We start from the raw sequence: 20,159 nt of genomic DNA, 5'->3' as shown, positions 1-20,159 counted from the left end.
TGGGACCATTCTAGCCAATGAGAGGGCAGATACGCGTGTGAACAGCACAACGGTTTCCACTAGTTAACACAGCCACAAAGTCAAAATTGGCTATATCGTACTTTTGGTTTAAATTTAAGGTTAGGGTTATGCATACGGTTAGCAGTGTGGTTAGGGTTGGGTTTAAAATCACATTTTAAGATATGTAAAAATAGGCAGGGTTTATAACTTTGTGGCTGTTGTAACTAAAGTGTTTTTTCTGAAAGTTGCCGGTATGTCACGTGTCCTACTTATATCAGTACACTCGTAACAGCCTAATCATTACGAAACTTATATTTGATCAAATAAGCCATTAACTTCTTTGTTAACCAAATTTGGCACTCGTTCATTGACCTCTATACAAAATAAACAGGGGAAAACGCCACCTGCTGGAGAAGACAGATTTTGGGCCCAGTTATCTCTCTTGCTTCACCTCTTCTTCTCTGGTATAGGCCTACATTTGTGCCCACCATTTTTAATTACTTTGATTTCCACATGCTGGTCTCTTGAACTAGAGGCTTAGATGACATTTTACATCCTTTAAAATGTTTTGTTTTTTATTTCAGCAAATCCTTGCACAAACGGTTACATTTAATATATTATCAATTTGAAATGTTTCTTTAAAATACAATTATGTTCCATATTGTCTGCCAAACAGATAAACAAGAACATTACAACAGAATGTTTCTCATGCTGAGATACTGATGTAAAGCTATATTTTCCTACATAGGTATATTTATTGCCATACAATTTCAAGTGTAATAGTAATTAACAACAGATTCCAATTCATGCTATAGATAACAAAACCAGTTAGGAATCATAGTGACTTTGCCATGATAAGCAGCAAAGCAAACATCTGGTCACACTATATTGTTTACCACAATTTCCAATCACGTCGTTATTTTACAAGCTGCCTTTGTGTTAATAACTCAAATCAACTCAATTAAAATCAAACACACAAACAATAGCTTGGTTTATCATACTATCATACAACATGTTATATCTATGCCTTAGCTGTAGGCAACTTACAGGTTCCAGAACATTGATATAGGGAAATTAAATAGGGGACCATCACTAAGTCTTGAAGTCTTCATGCAGAGTTTGAGCTTATCAACGCCCAAAAGCCTGAATCATTCCCTTGATGGAGCAAACCAATCCTGATAAACTACACAGAGATCCCAGAGTTAAGATTAGAAGGTCCAGGGCCTTGAGCCTGCTGCTCATGGTGGTCCACTTGAGCTGCAGGTGGAAGAGGGAGGGCAGGATGAAGGTCATGGCCGCCCCCGTCACGCTGCCCGTCAGCCCCATGAGCAGGGAGAAGTGGGGCATGTAGAGTGCCATGAGGAAGGTCATCAACAGGAGACAGCCCCGCAGAACCAGAGTCCCCATGTCCACACCCACCGGCGCCACCTCCAGCCTTAGAACACTGCTCTGGAGGACCTCAGCCACAGCGTAGAAGGGCAGGGGGTAGGAGAGGAGGGCCTTAGCCAGGAGGCACAGGTTGACCACCATGCGTAGGCCAATGGGAAGGTTATCAGTGATCACCTCTTTAGTATCCTCGCCCCAGGTGAGGAAGGCCAGCACAGAGAAGGTGGTTTTCAATACACAAGCCAGGGAGTGTGTCCAGCTCATCATGTCGGAGAAGTCCCCCCTGTCCTCCATGCTTCCCTCCAGGGTGGGCAGGAAGATCTGGGAGGTGTAGCTGAAGATGATGACCCCCACAGACACCAGGAACCTCTCAAAGTCCACCAAGAGGACCATCCTCCTCCAGGACCAGCGGTGGGCTTGGTGCAGGCAGTAGGCCACCACGATGAAGGTGATGAGGAACTGGGCCAGAGAGCAGAGCAGGCTGAGTCTGGAGACCACCCTCAGGTCCCGGATCAGCATGCAGGGCACTAGGGTCAGGAAGGTCATCACGGACCAGGCGGCGGGGGGGAGCGGGATGAAGGAGAAGCTGTGACACATTAGGTTGGTGCTGACCACCAGGTAGAGGATACAGGTCATCATCAGCTCTACCACCTGTGCTGCGTTCACCACCCGCCCGCCCAGGAGGGGGCACAGGCGCTTACAGCAGGCATTGGCGATGTCCTCGTAGGTGTCCCGCACTCGTATGGGCTGGCCCTCCTCGTTGTCCTCGTACAGGCAGGATACAAGGATCTTACCTGTGTAGTTGCAGATGACCGCAGCCAGAATGAGCAGTAGCAATCCTAGGTAGCCACTCTGAAGGAGAGCGTAAGGCAACCCCAGAACAAAGATACCCTAGGAGAAAGAAGAAAACAAGTGAACGACACATAGAGTGTGAACACAGTGTTTCCTAGAATGAAGTACCAAGTCATCACCAAGGACAGTGTAAATTACTCTTTGCTCTTAGCCTGAGACTTGATTGTTTGAAAACTGACACACATTAGAGGATGTTAAACTTAATCATTAAAGATAACATTCTGCTTCAATCTTAACAGATGTGCAACTGAATTTCTTCACGTGCTGTAAACTATTCAGTAGACCACACAACATTAATACAACAATCTTATCTTGCAACAAATATCTAAATGGATAGTCTGAGCAACGTCGGGCTTTAAGTCAAATTGCAATGCAGAACAATGTAAGTAAACAAACTCTGTTTATAATGTGATTCTGAGTTAATATGTAGATGCTCTACATATATAAAGTCCAGACAATAGGACACTGGGTATTTAGTGTTGCTGGAAAAGTACATGGTGTTGAGGATTATGAGGATTATGATGATGCAATGACAAGGTAGTAACTGAACAGATGTAGTTGTTTACAATTAATCATACTCTGGCGTAGAAAACACAAATGGAAGTTAGTAGCCTGATTATCTTATAAAAAAGGCTGGGACACTGTTGATTTGAATATGAATGAGGGGGAACAACTGCTGAAATGTATATTTACTTACATACTAATAATATGCTGTAGTTATTGAAATGGCATTGTTTACAAAGGATTATTCTCAGCTCTTCCATTCCTTCCATTAAATATACTGTAATTAAAATGCATCCTCTAAGCACAACAACAACAACGCAATATCGATAATCACCCAGTGCACCATCTAACATTCATTTTCCTCCATAACCATAATCATTTCTTGAGAATGGAAAAAACACAAAAAGCTAAACATAGAGAAGCATCTTTCCTAAGGTCTGAAGTAAAAAAAATCTAGGTTACCTGAATAGCATTGGTCACGTTCCATCCTGCCTCCCAGGTGGTGATTTTAAGACAGCTGCTGCTGGAGGGACTGGTAGGTGTCTCATTTCCCCCCTCTGGGCTGGAGGTAGTGGGTGACTCCCTGGTCTCCTCTTGGTCCTCTCCATAGGTCCTGCTCAACTCATCCCTCTGGGCGAACCCTAGGCTCTCCTCATCCCCATGGAGGAACCTGGAGGTCCACAGCAGCTCTGCCTGCCTCAGAAATGACATTTTAGTGTGGGTTTAGAGGGCTCTGTCTTCAGCAAATGATACTGTAAACAGCCACTCAGGTCAGACGAGAGAGGCTACCTGTTGAGGTGATGGTTCCCTCCCCATCACAAACTCTAACCGCCAGCAGACAGCAGTGTCAATCTTAAGGGGGCTCAACCCCATACACACTTAATGACCACTGCACACAACGTGAACCTGAGAGGCTAAATTGGTTCTCCCTGACATTTAAATGGTCTAACAGGTGAGACACTATGAGGGCGATTGACAGGCTGTTGAACTGTGACAAAGGATAATAGCTTCCGGCTTTTAAGATGAAGAATGAGTCCATCATGCAAGAATAATCAGATATAATTGAATGTCTTGCCTCTGCAAAGGTCCTGAGAGGGGCCCATTTGAGTTTGTAAGTTGTAATTTCTATTTTGAAACAACAAGATATGATAATAGTTTAGGGCTTTTGTGCAGATAACTTATATTTAAATAGTTGCCCTTAGTTCAACTATGGCAGTTAAATTTAACACCAGAGGGAGCAATAGAGGACCAAAAGCATGGGTGCCTAAATGTTTGCACTGGTCTCAGCATCAATGACAAACCTACATTGTAACACTTGGAAAGTTACATTTTGTTTTCAGCACATAGGTTAGTTTGTTTCTTACTATTATAAGACCACCATTATCATCGTAAAGTTTAGTAAAAGTATTATTCTTCCCTTAATCCCATTCCATATGAGCCCTTCACTTCTGTTCTGTGACGCCCCCTCCCATTTCGCGCGGGGGGAGTGGGAGAGTTTCTTGAACTTGCAAAAGTCACTCTTTGACATTCCCCTCAATTTCAGGCGCCGAGTCCGTCGCACATAAAGCGACTCCGCCAGACTGCACACTGATGAAGAGATTTGAAAATGAAAGGTCTATCGTTTTTTACACTCATAGCGTTGCTATGGCAATGCAGCCGAGCGCAGCAAAGGGGTGAGTGGATCGTTTGCCAAGTAATCGCTTTACTCACAATCTGAAATATTTCGTTCTGATTTGTGAATTAGTCACAGGTTTGACCAATCCTTTAAAAAAATAAATAATATACAAATATTCCTTGGCAAGATTGCCCTTTTATTTTGAGCTTACTCTAGTATTTTCATTAAACAGACACATTAACATATTTTTTAAATGACGTTAGAATATTGGTTTGGGTGACAAAAGTAGAGAAAATATCATTTATGTTCTAATTAGTCTTCTCTGAACCATATCTTAGAATAACAGTTTAAAGAAGAATTCTAGATTCTTTCCAGAAATGTCATGTTTGGACAGCTGTAAACCCCCAGAAATTGTTTAACCATCCAACTTTGTTCTGCCACCACTGTATGGGGTACCCAAATCATTACATTCAGTGTCAAAACAGAAAGGGATTCTATCAGAAATATCAGTTGGAATCATCAACTGTGTTTTGATGTCTATCTAAGCTTAGATATGAATTGTAAAGATCCACTTTGATTTAAGTTAGAGCTTTCCCCTCATTTTAAATGCTGATTTCAGCTTCAATAGGAAATTGATGCTATCTATACAAACCATGTTCTTTTTTAATCTGATACTAAGGGTACTGTGAGTTAAATGGGGTTGAAATGTAATCATTGGCTGTCACTGTAGGTTTGTGCCTTGTGTCAGTGTATGACTGAGATATATCCCTCTTCTTTATCACATAGAGCTTCGTTCAGTGGCTGTTTTCTAGGATAGTGAGAGGCAGGGTCTGTGTCCTCTCCTGTCAAAGGCAAGGGACACGTGTCCATTAACAGGTGTCACTGTGTTTGTTAACGGAATCCAAAGCAGGGGGGGGGACTCTAAATTTAGCCAGGTGTTAAGCAAAAATAGTGCTATCTCATCCTGTCTTCTAAAGATGCACAGGAAGGAGGCACAGGAAAGAGAAGACATTATATGGATGTGTGTCATGTGTCATCATCGTGATAATCCCTTTTGGATCAGTTATCAGGAGTGTTTTATAACAGAGCTGAGCGGACTGAGGTCGGCATGTCTCTTCCAATGCTGGGTATTTTGTGGTCATTTAGAGCATCACCAAATCAACCCAACAGATGTTTAGTCGGAGCTCCAAGTATGTCCAGATGGTGATGCTGGATGAATTTGGGATGGATGATCATATGCAAAAACAACAACATAAGCCCACTCCACATGAGAGAGGAGAGGAAGCTACTGTAACAGACATGTAAGGTTTCTCAGGCCTGCGATATTCCTCTGTGATACTGTAGCTACTTCTGTAACATCCCTGTTTGGCAGGCCACCAACAGTATTATAATGCCACATGGACTACTTTTCACTTTCTCGTTTTTTTATTTCTGTTTGTTTGTGCGTGAAAGACGTGTCTTTTTGTGGTCGTACCTTTCCCTGCAGAGTTGTTTGCAGACTGCTTTTGTGGGAGAAAAGGAGCGTAGAGGAAAAAAATCAATACTCCATTCTGCCACAGCGACAATGAAAACTGGGTCCAACTGTAGTCTGAATTAATCTTAATCAATACTGATGAAAAGATGCCAAGAGTATGATTTGATCAATTGCTGTGGGTGCTTGGGCAATCATTTGAAATTGCTGTGTTTGTCAAAAACATGAATGTCTGACCGTACCTATTTGTTTGAAGACAAACATTTTGGGGAATAATAGCAAAAGAAGAAATGTCTACAGTGGGAAGAAGGGTCTTGTTTATAAAACAGCACTGAGTATTTTTAATTGTCAAAGCAAAGATAATTGTAAGTGTAGATTGCCTGGTAATGAGACTATAAAATATGTTTATCATGTACGTATTTACAATAGTCTGACTGTTTGAATGGCTGTTTTTGTTTAGCATATTTGCGTGAGTATGTGTATAGAACTTCATGCGTGCTAAAACAGTTGTGTCCCCGAGTTGCATCCGATACTACAGTAAACAAGTCTGAGTATTGACCTTGCAGAAGGACACTATAGTTAAATATCAGAAAATCAATTCATTCAGTCGACATTCAGTGTAAATGTTTTATTTAGTTGGAATTGTAAATATTGTGAATTTGTATGATTGTGTGCAGGGCTCCCTTGTAAAAGAGGCCTTGGTCTCAATGGGATTTCCCTGTTTAAATACATTTCTGTGTATTTAGATAAATAAAAACAACTAAACACAGCACAGGGCCTGCAGCCAGGACTTGAACCGATAACCTTTTGGCTACTATTGCCTCACACATGGGCCCCATATGCAGTCCTTCAGAGAGCTGTGGGATTTCTCCTCTGACCCTCATGGCATACTCCCCACTCAGCAGCTGCACTGAGACACTGCTCTCATGTGATGTGGTGTAACTGACTAAGTGATGTAAAACTGACCTCTCGCTGTACCCTTTGGTCTCTGCAGGAGGCCCCCCTCTCTCTCTCCTCCCTCCCTCTCCCATGGTCACTTCACCATGGCCTTGTAGCTCAGGGATGGGCCTGTGGTAACGCATGGTGTCAATTTCACCTCACTCATGCTGCCCTGATCCTGGACTGGAATCTGACCTGACATCTGGCAGTTTTGAGTAGTGCGTTGCTGCAGTGTTCTTCACATCAGTGTCAACAAAACAGAGATGAAGTTAGCATGTTACTATTAGGTAGAAGGAGCCATGGTTGAAATTGTAACTGAGATCATAGAGGATGCTTAGTGATTTCCTCTTGTGTCATTGTGACAAGGCTTAGAGAGATGGGAAGTTTAGTCATAGTCACAGTGTTTTGTAATTTCCCTGACCCTTCCAACAGGGAGTCTAAAAATATATGAGATTCATTGTATCCTAGATTGAAAGTACGGCAGAAATAAGAGATTCAGTGAGGTTTTGGGATAGAAAGTCTGTCAATATACTTAAATGATTTGATGCGGTGTTTCCCCTGTATTCATTTAGCAGCGGTGCACCAACACTGCTAATTTGTTGCCGCCACACCAAAAATAAATACATATCCGGAAGAACGCTTTCAATGTAGACTTAAATGACTAATCCCAGACAGAAAGTCTGTAGAAAAGACAATTGACGATATACAGTACCAGTCAAAAGTTTGGACACTGTCACGATCGTCATAATAACTGGACCAAAGCGCAGCGTGATCTGGGTTCCACATCTTTTATTACTATGTGAAACTCAAAGCAAAACAAAACAATAAACGAACAAATGAAACGTGAAGAAAATGCAGTACTCACAGGCACTACACAAAAACAAGATCCCACAAAGCACAAAGGGGAAATGGCTGCCTAAATATGATCCCCAATCAGAGACAACGATAAACAGCTGCCTCTGATTGGGAACCATACCAGGCCAACATAGAAATATAATTATATAGATGACCCACCCTAGTCACACCCCGACCTAACCAACATAGAGAATAAAAAGCTCTCTATGGTCAGGGCGTGACAGACACATCTACTAATTTAATATATATATTTTTTTGTGAAGACATCAAAACTATGAAATAACACATATGGAATCATGTAGTAACGAAAAAAGTGTTTATTGGTTACTAAAAAGTGTCTCAATTTATATTTGAGATTCTTCAAAGTAGCCACCCTTTGCCTTGATGACAGCTTTACACACTCTTGGCATTCTCTCAACCAACTTCACCTGGAATGCTTTTCAACAGTCTTGAAGGAGTTCCCACATATGCTGAGCACCTGTTGGCTGCTTTTCCTTCACTCTGCGGTCCAACTCATCCCAAACCATCTCAATTGAGTTGAGGTTGGGTGATTGTGGAGGCCAGGTCATCTGATCCAGCACTCCATGACTCACCTTCTTGGTCAAATAGCCCTTACACAGCCTGGAGGTGTGTTTTGGGTCATTGGGGCGGCAGGTAGCCTAGTGGTTAGAGCGTTGGACTAGTAACCGGAAGGTTGCAAGATTGAATCCCTGAGCTGACAAGGTAAAAATCTGTCGTTCTGCCCCTGAACAAGGCAGTTAACCCACTGTTCCTAGGCCGTCATTGAAAATAAGAATTTGTTCTTAACTGACTTGCCTAGTTAAATAAAGGTAAAATAAATAAATAAAAATGTCCTGTTGAAAAACAAATGATAGTCCCACTAAGTGCAAACCAGATGGGATGGTCACCACCAAAATAGCCCTTTCCACGATCATGGGATGCGACTAGTGTTTGTGTTCTGTTATTGCCTTCAGTGTTCAGCTGACCTCTCAGGGTCATGGCCCCTGACCTCAGTGCAGTCCAGTGCCTCTCCTCTCTAGTGCACACTGTGTGGCTCTGAGAAAACACCACAAAACTCTGCACGTCAGTCCAGCCAGGCAGCCACATTCATAGCACCTCTAAGATTACTACATTACAAACAAAGCCACAGCCAACAGAGAGAGAAAAAGAAATGTGATTGAATTCATAATGCATCAAAAGACAGATGGGACAGAAGACATTTTTGGAAAAAATAAAATGCTTATTATGTTGGGTGACACATTTCCCATTACAGATTTTCCGGGTGAACCACACTGGAGCAGGCTACAGAGTAAATGTTAGCAGGCAGGGGCACATGAAATATGAATGTTGTCTGTGCTGAGCCGATATGTTATTTTGGTGAAGGGGTCTGACCGTTCACACCCCCTGAAATAGACACATAACCTCTGAGGATTCTGGGGGTCTAGAATATGATTGAACGATGTCTTGGAAGTAAATTATTCACAGGTGACATTCTCAGGCCTGGCTGTGACCGGACAGTAGGTAAATACTCAAGAATACTCATCAAAAGGGTAGTGTCCCCTATGACTTAGCCAACAGAAACCTGGGGTCATCTACCTGAGACATTACACTCAACATCCTTTTGAATCCTGCATCAGTAGGGCCTACCTTTCCTGAACTGATCTATTCTAATATAAATCAAATCAAATCAAATCAAATTTTATTAGTCACATACACATGGTTAGCAGATGTTAATGCGAGTGTAGCGAAATGCTTGTGCTTCTAGTTCCGACAATGCAGTAATAACCAACAAGTAATCTAACCTAACAATTCCACAACTACTACCTTATACACACACACAAGTGTAAAGGGATGAAGAATATGTACATAAAGATATATGAATGAGTGGTGGTACAGAACGGCATGGCAAGATGCAGTAGATGGTATAGAGTACGGTATATACATATGAGATGAGTACTGTAGGGTATGTAAACATAAAGTGGCATAGTTTAAAGTGGCTAGTGGTACATGTATTACATAAAGATGGCAAGATGCAGTAGATGATATAGAGTACAGTATATACATATGAGATGGGTAATGTAGGGTATGTAAACATTATATTAAGTGGCATTGTTTAAAGTGGCTAGTTGTACATCTTTACATAATTTCCATCAATTCCCATTTTTAAAGTGGCTGGAGTTGAGTCAGTATGTTGGCAGCGGCCGCTAAATGTTAGTGGTGGCTGTTTAACAGTCTGATGGCCTTGAGATAGAAGCTGTTTTTCAGTCTCTCGGTCCCTGCTTTGATGCACCTGTACTGACCTCGCCTTCTGGATGATAGCGGGGTGAACAGGCAGTGGCTTGGGTGGTTGTTGTCCTTGATGATCTTTATGGCCTTCCTGTGACATCGGGTGGTGTAGGTGTCCTGGAGGGCAGGTAGTTTGCCCCCGGTGATGCGTTCTGCAGACCTCACTACCCTCTGGAGAGCCTTACGGTTGTGGGCGGAGCAGTTGCCGTACCAGGCGGTGATACAGCCCGACAGGATGCTCTCGATTGTGCATCTGTAGAAGTTTGTGAGTGCTTTTGGTGACAAGCCGAATTTCTTCAGCCTCCTGAGGTTGAAGAGGCGCTGCTGCGCCTTCTTCACAACGCTGTCTGTGTGGGTGGACCAATTCAGTTTGTCCGTGATGTGTACACCGAGGAACTTAAAACTTTCCACCTTCTCCACTACTGACCCGTCGATGTGGATAGGGGGGTGCTCCCTCTGCTGTTTCCTGAAGTCCACAATCATCTCCTTTGTTTTGTTGACGTTGAGTGTGAGGTTATTTTCCTGACACCACACTCCGAGGGCCCTCACCTCCTCCCTGTAGGCCGTCTCGTCGTTGTTGGTAATCAAGCCTACCACTGTAGTGTCATCCGCAAACTTGATGATTGAGTTGGAGGCGTGCATGGCCACGCAGTCGTGGGTGAACAGGGAGTACAGGAGAGGGCTCAGAACGCACTCTTGTGGGGCCCCAGTGTTGAGGATCAGCGGGGTGGAGATGTTGTTACCTACCCTCACCACCTGGGGGCGGCCCGTCAGGAAGTCCAGGACCCAGTTGCACAGGGCGGGGTCGAGACCCAGGGTCTCGAGCTTGATGACGAGTTTGGAGGGTACTATGGTGTTAAATGCTGAGCTGTAATCGATGAACAGCATTCTCACATGGGTATTCCTCTTGTCCAGATGGGTTAGGGCAGTGTGCAGTGTGGTTGCGATTGCGTCGTCTGTGGACCTATTGGGTCGGTAAGCAAATTGGAGTGGGTCTAGGGTGTCCGGTAGGGTGGAGGTGATATGGTCCTTGACTAGTCTCTCAAAGCACTTCATGATGACGGAAGTGAGTGCTACGGGGCGGTAGTCGTTTAGCTCAGTTACCTTAGCTTTCTTGGGAACAGGAACAATGGTGGCCCTCTTGAAGCATGTGGGAACAGCAGACTGGGATAAGGATTGATTGAATATGTCCGTAAACACACCAGCCAGCTGGTCTGCGCATGCTCTGAGGACGCGGCTGGGAATGCCGTCTGGGCCTGCAGCCTTGCGAGGGTTAACACGTTTAAATGTTTTACTCACCTCGGCTGCAGTGAAGGAGAGCCCGCAGGTTTTGGTAGGGGGCCGTGTCAGTGGCACTGTATTGTCCTCAAAGCGGGCAAAAAAGTTGTTTAGCCTGTCTGGGAGCAAGACATCCTGGTCCGCGACGGGGCTGGTTTTCTTTTTGTAATCCGTGATTGACTGTAGACCCTGCCACATACCTCTTGTGTCTGAGCTGTTGAATTGCGACTCGATTTTGTCTCTGTACTGGGACTTAGCCTGTTTGATTGCCTTGCGGAGAGAATAGCTACACTGTTTGTATTCGGTCATGCTTCCGGTCACCTTGCCCTGGTTAAAAGCAGTGGTTCGCGCTTTCAGTTTCACGCGAATGCTGCCGTCAATCCACGGTTTCTGGTTTGGGAATGTTTTAATCGTTGCTGTGGGTACGACATCGTCAATGCACTTCCTAATGAACTCGCTCACCGAATCAGCATATTCGTCAATATTGTTGTTGGACGCAATGCGGAACATATTCCAATCCGCGTGATCGAAGCAGTCTTGAAGCGTGGATTCAGATTGGTCGGACCAGCGTTGAACAGACCTGAGCGCGGGAGCTTGTTGTTTTAGTTTCTGTTTGTAGGCTGGAATCAACAAAATGGAGTCGTGGTCAGCTTTTCCGAAAGGGGGGCGGGGGAGGGCCTTATATGCGTCGCGGAAATTAGTATAACAATGATCTAGGGTTTTTCCAGCCCTGGTAGCACAATCGATATGCTGATAGAATTTAGGGAGTTTTGTTTTTAGATTAGCCTTGTTAAAATCCCCAGCTACGATGAATGCAGCCTCAGGGTGTGTGGTTTCCAGTATAATGTATAATATAATGGCTTCTGTAATGACAGCATCCTAGTCTTCTATTGGACTATTGGATGTAATACCTTTGTTTTTGCTCTCAGAAGCAACAGAATAGAGATGTTGGTTTGTTATCGGCAAGGCTACCAATTTAGTCTGGAATTCCTCATTTCCTTCCAGATCATGCTGCCTAATGAAGAAGCAAATGGGTATTCCTTTCTAAATGTGTATGATAGACAAAGTCAGTTCTTTCTCCTTTCTAGGGAGCTTGAATGACAGGAGATTCCTTGGATGTTTTCTCATCTTCCAAGTACTTGACCATTGTATCACACTAAATGGATTCTCTTGTCACATTTGAAACCCGTGGGCAGCTTGTTTGGAGAGCAACTTCACAAAGTATTGCCAGCAGTCACCCGCTAACTCTTAACCCGCTAACTCTTAACCCGCTAACTCTTAACCCGCTAACTCTTAACCCGCTAACTCTTAACCCGCTAACTCTTAACCCGCTAACTCTTAACTCTATCCAAGAGACTTGGATTTTAGAGCTGTCTGTACTCGTTTGCCTCAAGTTACTCGTTCAAAAAAACATCTTCAAGCTAGGTTCATTGTGACTTTGCTAAAGCCTCAATCTATAGTGAGTCTAAATCATGTTATAGTCTGTATTTCAGTTCACATTTCTCCACATATCTTGCTTGAAAAGTGGATAATTACACAGGCTGCGATATCAGGTATTTTCCATTATCTGTCAATAGGTGCGTTATACAGACATATTAGAATCATGTTGTGGTCATTGTCTTCTTCCTTGTGTATTGGCATAGTGAAACATGCACCGTACTATATGTCCGACCCATATTTCCCATGCATCAGCCTAACCCCATAGCCAGCCGTGTCTCAGGGGAGATATTACACACGGTATTACACCATCAGGTTTGGCTTTGAATTGCTAATGTATGCATTCCATCCAGTTGTCCCCAGTGCAACCAACAAGGGATCTCTGTCACGCCTCCTTTCAATTGGCTGAAGGAAGACTGTGGTACATTTGAGAGTTGAACCCACGACATATGGCACAGACAAAGTAATGAGGATCAACTCAATGTGCTGAAGTATCACGGAGATCCTTCAAGTAGCCTCTTCCCTTTCCTTGTATTTGTATTTGTTCCCACACTGGCCTGCCTGAGATTGCTCTGTGCAGAGGAGATTAAGTCCCACGTAAGCCTCCCAAGCTAATGGCTATTTGGCTTCCCTGTGCCTGTCGTCTGCGAGGCGTGAATCCCATTTCCCGTGCTTGAATCCCATTTCCATTTGTTTCCCGTTACACATATTGCTGTACCAGCAAATAAGGTGTTATTGAGATGTCTGTTGGAGGTGCTTAGCTGTGATTCATTGGAAACAAATAGCACCTCGACAAGTGGAATGGGCTTTTAACATATGTATAACATGCATTGCACCGTGGGGCCCCATTCTCACTCTGCCTTCATTTCAATAGGAGGAAGGGCTTCGGCAGGAATCTTTCCCTGCCAGCCAATTAATTATAAAAATGTCTTCCTATATTTCGAATGAGTGCTGACATTAGGTAAAGCATCGCACTGAATCATGACCATTCCTTTTTGCCATCACATTCCTGTGATTTAGATCTTTGGAATATCGCTGGTCTTATTTCTTTTGGCAAAGCTATAAATATCACAGTTACATGATTGCCAGGATGAAATAAGCATCTGAGAAACAAGCTAACTTTACACGTTTACTAAAGGGATGCCTTACAGTATATTAAGTCATAGCCTTATTGCTCTCTCTGCTACCTACCAACAGTCCCACCTATTGTCGGACTTCAGACTATTTAGCCTGACTACCATTTAATCCGGTTAATTGTTTAATCACTTTAGAGTTTTGATATTCTAACCTTAATAACATCCATTACTGCTGTAATTAATAGATTAGTTGTTATTTCATATTACAGAGCTGTGAGCCGAAAATTAAACTGTCCTTGATCTAAAGGAAGTCTGAACACTGTCCTTCATGCATGTTTATCTCTCTAGTTTGGACTTAATTTAATCTAGACTTAACAAGAGGATGAAATACAGTAGCACCACCACCATGACAGCAGGCAGTCTGTCTTTTACTCACTGTTATACTCTAACTTATTCTGTGGGCTCTTTCTACTCTAAAACTCATTTAAGAAATGACATTGTCTTGTTTGACGTCCCTTAACTGGAAACGGTAGACTAATTCAGCTTTAGATGCCTTTACCTATCAACAGCATACTGCACACATTTATTATGCACAGAAAACACCACTGACTTGTCAACTTCACGCTAATGCTTGATTATTAAATAAAAATGATCCAATTAACTAGTAGATTCATCAACTAATGGTATACTATGACTAAATTAGAATGTATTTTTGATTGGCAGACCTGGCCATGAAGATGAAGATCAGAGCATATTTTTATAACTCGAATTGAGTTAGATTAAGATGACTGAGATTGTTCAGTGGATTTGCTGTCCTGTCTGAGGGCCGTAGTACAGAGGAGATTCCGGTGAAGTGAGATGGTCAGTACTTTTTTCCACCAAGGCCTACTAAGGGGAAGGTAGAAAGGGATTATTCTCTGGGATACACTGTTTAAAAGCTTTCTGGCCATAATCAAAGGAAATAACAACATTCTCCAGGCTGGGGACTCTATAGTGTAATTGAAAATACAGATGTGAGTGCATGCTGTTCTTGGAAGAGAAACTTTACTGTAGCGGAAAGTAGAGAGAACACAGCGTCCAGACTGCTGAGACTGAGAGAAACGGGGGGGGGGACGGGACTAAATGCCTTTACCATTTTTCATTTGTGCCCTGTAAATGTTGTGGTAAATAGATGTGTTGTTTGATTGATGACTGGAACAGAATACTTGGAATGTAAAACTGGAAAAATGCATGTGGCCTTTGGACTGACCCGTGCAGACATAGGAAGGGTGTGGGAGGTGGGCCCAGGAGAACCAGTGAGGCCCCTCCCAGGCCAGAGCCGAGCCCAGACTTGAGTAGAGTAACAGGAGCAGAACTTTTGGAAGGCACACCGCCAAACGTTCTCTTGTGAAACTGGAGAACATCTCCCCTCCACTGTGGTACTGCTGTTCTGTTCCTACTACTTGTTGTGCATCCTATGTCTGGGAACATAATTATCCCACACACAAGACACACTTTTTCTCCTTGTCTTGTCCTTTCAGACAGTCTGAGTCACCTTCTTCTTCCATGGCATTATTTATTCAGCCCAACAGAAGCCCCCTGACCAGGGGCGATAGAGTGAGGCACATTCTTACACATTCTGTTTACCGTTTAGACAGCTGGACTTTCACTGGGCCAGAGCTGGAGGTGGGGCTGAGGCCAGAACTGGAGGTGGGGCTGGAAGCAGAGCTGGAGGTAGGGCTGGAAGCAGAGCTGGAAGTGGGGCTGGGACCAGAAATAGAAGTGGGGCTGGGACCAGAGCTGGAGGTGGGGCTGGTACCAGAGATAGAAGTTGGGCTGGGAACAGAGCTGGAGGTGGGGCTGGGACCAGAGCTGGTGGGGCTGGGGACTAGAGGTCGACCGATTAATCGGCATTGCTGATTAATTAGGGCCGATTTCAAGTTTTCATAACAATCAGTAATCGTCATTTTTGGAAGCCGATTATGGCCGATTACATTGCAATCCACGAGGAGACTGCGTGGCAGGCTGACCACCTGTTACACGAGTGCAGCAAGAAGCCAAGGTTAGTTGCTAGCTAGCATTAAACTTATCTTATAAAAAACAATCCATCTTAACATAATCACTAGTTAACTACACATGGTTGATGATATTACTAGTTTAACTAGCTTGTCCTGCGTTGCATATAATCAATGCGGCGCCTGTTCATTTATCATCAAATCACAGTCTACTTCAACTTCGCCAAACGGGTGATGATTTAACAAAAGCGCATTCGCGAAAAAAGCACAATCGTTGCACCAATGTACCTAACCATAAACATCAATGCCTTTCTTAAAATCAATACACAAGTATTGTATCTTTTTTTAAACATGCATATTTAGTTAAAATAAATTCATGTTATCAGGCAATATTAACTAGGGAAATTGTGTCACTTCTCTTGCGTTCAGTGCAAGCAGAGTCAGGGTATATGCAGAAGTCTGGAAGTCTGGCTCGTTGCGAACTGTGTGAACACCATTTCTTCCTAACAAAGACCGTAATTCATTTGCCAGAATTTTACATAATTATGACCTAACATTGAAGGTTGCGCAATGTAACAGCAATATTTAGACTTAGGTTTGTCATCCATTAGATAAAATAGGGAACGGTTCCATATTTCACTGAAAGAATAATCGTTTTGTTTTCGAAATGATAGCGTCCAGATTTGACCATATGAATCACTTAAGGCTCGTATTTCTGTGTGTTTATTATAATTAAGTCAATGATTTGATATTTGATAGAGCAGTCTGACTGAGCGGTGGTAGGCAGCAGCACGCTCGTAAGCATTCATTCAAACAGCACTTTACTGCGTTTGCCAGCAGCTCTTAGCAATGCTTGAAGCACAGCGCTGTTTATGACTTCAAGCCTATCTACTCCCAAGATTAGGCTGGCAATACTATAGTGCCAATAAGAACATCTAATAGTCAAAGGTATATGAAATAAAAATGGTATAGAGAGAAATAGTCCTAGAATACCTATAATAACTACAACCTAAAACTTCTTAACTGGGAATATTGAAGACTCATGTTAAAAGGAACCACCAGCTGTCATATGTTCTCATGTTCTGAGCAAGGAACTTAAACATTAGGTTTTTTTACATGACACATATTGCACTTTTACTTTCTTCTCCAACACTGTGTTTTTGCATTATTTAAACCAAATTGAACATGTTTCATTATTTATTTGAGACTAAATTGATTTTATTTGTGTATTATATTAAGTTAAAATAAAAGTGTTCATTCTGTAACGGCTGTCATATTCTTCCTCCTCCTCGGACGAGGAGAGGCGAGACGGATCGGACCAATACGCAGAGTGGTTAGTGTTCATAATGATTTATTATAACGAAAACTGAACACTGAAATACAAAACAAATAAACGAAGAGCAGAAACCTATACAGTACCGTGTGGTGAAAACACTAACACGGAAACAAACACCCACAAAACACACGTGAAACCGCGGCTGCCTTAGTATGATTCTCAATCAGGGACAACGATTGACAGCTGCCTCTGATTGAGAATCATACCAGGCCGAACACAAAATCCCAACATAGAAAATCACACATAGACAAACCCACCCAACTCACGCCCTGACCAACTAAATAAATACAAGACAAAGGAAAACAGGTCAGGAACGTGACACATTCAGTATTGTTGTAATTGTCATTATTACAAATATATATATAAAAATCGGCCGATTAATCAGTATCGTCTTTTTTTGGTCCTCCAATAATCGGTATCGGTATCGGCGTTGAAAAATCATAATCGGTCGACCTCTACTGGGGCCAGAGATAGAGGTGGGGCTGGGACCAGAGCTGGAGGTGGGGCTGGGACCAGAGCTGGAGGTGGGGCTGGGGCCAGAGATAGAGGTGGGGCTGGGACCAGAGATAGAGGTGTGGCTGGGACCAGAGCTGGAGGTGGGGCTGGGACCAGAGATAGAGGTGGGGCTGGGACCAGAGCTGGAGGTGGGGCCGGGGCCAGAGATAGAGGTGGGGCTGGGACCAGAGCTGGAGGTGGGGCTGGGGCTCCTCCTCACTTAACTTTGACAGGTGTTTCTTCCAGGGGCCCAAACCATCCACCTCAGAGCACCAGGATGGGCCCCTACAGGGCCATGCGCACCGCTTTAGAAGCAATAAAGTAAAGTATCTAGAAGTCAGACCTTTAACTGCAGTGTTCAACGCTTTAAACAAAATGGTCTTTAGAGCGAACAGATGTTCTATTCTAATTATATTTTCTTACATTTTCTCGTTTGACGGAAGGACTCGCCATAAAGGCAGTCTGGTCGCTTTTATGAACTATAGCATTTTATGGGCAGAAATCTGCTAAAAAGCTGTCAAACGGAATATGTGAATTACGAGTTGCAGCATCTTTACTTGCAGCAAAACCTGCAATTTATAGCAGTTTACGACATATTGTTAATCTCCATCAGGAAAACACAGTAAACTGCAGTGGGAAACAAGCTCTCCAGAACAGAGCAGGAGAGACTGCAGGTTGTGTGGCCTAGGAATTTACTGCACAATTTATACGGTATATCTTTATATATCTTTCTCAGTTGGCATGTAGGGCTATTGTAGTGTAGATACCTGTTTGCTTTGCCACACGTCATTCATGTTGTCATCATTCATGTTGAAATTGAGGGGAGTTTCATGACTAGCCCATGTGTCACGTCCTGACCATAGTGCTTATGTGTTTTGCTTGTTTTAGTGTTGGTCAGGACGTGAGCTGGGTGGGCATTCTATGTTGTGTGTCTAGTTTGTCTCTTTCTGTGTTCAGCCTAATATGGTTCTCAATCAGATGCAGCTGTCAATCGTTGTCCCTGATTGAGAATCATATATAGGTGGCTTGTTTTGTGTTGGGGATTTGTGGGTGGTTGTTTTCTGTGTCAGTGTTTGTGCCACACGGGACTGTGACGGTTAGTACGTTTGTTGTTTTGTATTTTGTCTAGTTTTCTTGTTATTAAATCATGGAAACTTACCACGCTGTACATTGGTCCTCCGATCCTTCTCGCCTCTCCTCGTCTGAGGAGGAGGAAGAGCTAGACTGCTGTTACACCATGTCTATCTTGTTCTTAATAGGACGTCAAATAAAACTACAAATACAAATGTTGCCCTATGTGTCATTGATCATGTATTACAGTATATTATATTAGCATTTGAACGTAACTACAATCCCTCTCATTTTAATTGAAAAAGAACCAAACAACTAACACCCATTGGAATTAATGAAGTTGTTTGAGTCATATCTATATGCTCGTAACATTGTAAATCAGCAGAGGGAGAGATATCCACTTCTTCCTTGTTTAAACATGTAAGGAGCATTGGCTTGTTTGCTTTGGCCTTGGCTGGGCTGGTCATGAGGAAGTGCTTCAGCCCTGTAAGAGGTCGAGTCCTAATGAAACTGGGATGGTTACCATGTTAAATCACCCTGGGGATCCTACTGCCGGACACAGGCTGCTTCACGGGAGATTTACCGATGACTGGGCCGCACCGCGTTAAATCACAGTGAGCACTTACTGTGGAGGGGACGGGAGAGGAGAGGAGCAGCTAGGGTAAGGTGAGGGAGGGAGGAGGGTGACCTGCCTGGCTAATATCGTCCGTTAATAGAAGAAGAGAAGGCATTCAGATGATTTTATGATTGTGGTGTTACTGACGGACGAGGACTGTGGGTAGTGTTGTCTCAGAGCTGTTGGGAAAGACACACTTGTTGTCATAGGACATTCCAGTGGGACCCAGTCTTGAGGGGCGGTGGGGAGTAGGTGGGGACTGGGAACATCACTTTCAGACATGATGTCTGAGAGAAGATCTATTTTCATAGAAAAGTGTACGTGTGAATTTGATGAAGTAACGAAGTCTCAAGAGAGTTCTCTCAGTCAGAGACGTGGCTCCTGATGGCAGTTGCAATAGAATCACAGTTGGTGGAACGTCACATCGGCACCATTACGAGCTCATATCAAATAATTTTGTTGCACTGGTTCATCTTTAAATCTGTTTCTATCCAGTTCAAGAGGATTTGATTTGTGGAAATGCCTGTCACTATGTATAGAATAAGACTATAGTAGAGTGACTATAGTCTTGTAAACTTTCCTCAGGAGCTTGACTAATATGTTTTGTTTTAGAACCATAGGAGGGAGAGAACATTTGAGTGCTGAGAGCATGATCTAGCGCTTTCTTAAGATTCCTATTAAAGGGATACTTTAAGGGATACTACTTCCCCAGAGTCAGATGAACTTGTGGATACCATTTTTATGTCTCTGTGTCCAGTATGAAGGAAGTTAGAGGTAGTTTCGTGAGCAAAGGCTTACGAGCGTTACCGCAATGACTTGAAGTCTATGAGTATCTACTAGCATGCTAGTTAGAACTTGTGCTAATGCTGGTTAGCAACTTCCTTCAAACTGCACGCAGAGACACAAAATGGTATCCACGAGTTTACCTGACTCTGGGGAAGTTCATTG

The 20,159-nt window shown here is 43.2% G+C and overlaps 2 protein-coding genes across 10 annotated transcripts in view; one reads left to right on the top strand and one right to left on the bottom strand.

The window, feature by feature from the left end:
- Positions 1-606: 606 nt before the first annotated feature.
- On the bottom strand, positions 607-4,329 carry LOC139583023 (vesicular inhibitory amino acid transporter). Its single transcript, XM_071413677.1, has 2 exons — positions 3,205-4,329; positions 607-2,277 (listed from the first exon to the last, which is right to left on the bottom strand). Exons 1-2 carry the CDS (start codon positions 3,451-3,453, stop codon positions 1,129-1,131), a joined length of 1,398 nt encoding a protein of 465 aa, XP_071269778.1. The 5' UTR covers positions 3,454-4,329; the 3' UTR covers positions 607-1,128.
- Positions 4,268-20,159, top strand: part of lama2 (laminin, alpha 2) — a 143,185-nt gene continuing 127,293 nt past the window's right edge. For 8 of the 9 annotated variants that reach the window (XM_071413665.1, XM_071413673.1, XM_071413672.1 and 5 more), the window contains exon 1: positions 4,269-4,415. In XM_071413665.1, coding sequence (XP_071269766.1) covers positions 4,349-4,415 — 67 coding nt within the window. In that variant the 5' untranslated portion in view covers positions 4,269-4,348. Of the gene's footprint in view, positions 4,416-20,159 lie in introns of all 9 variants that reach the window. The other variant, XM_071413667.1, reaches the window with a different exon arrangement.

This window comes from Salvelinus alpinus, chromosome 8 (genome assembly GCF_045679555.1).
Source record: "Salvelinus alpinus chromosome 8, SLU_Salpinus.1, whole genome shotgun sequence".
Lineage (NCBI taxonomy): Eukaryota > Metazoa > Chordata > Actinopteri > Salmoniformes > Salmonidae > Salvelinus > Salvelinus alpinus.
This window is presented reverse-complemented; position numbering and strand designations above follow the sequence as displayed.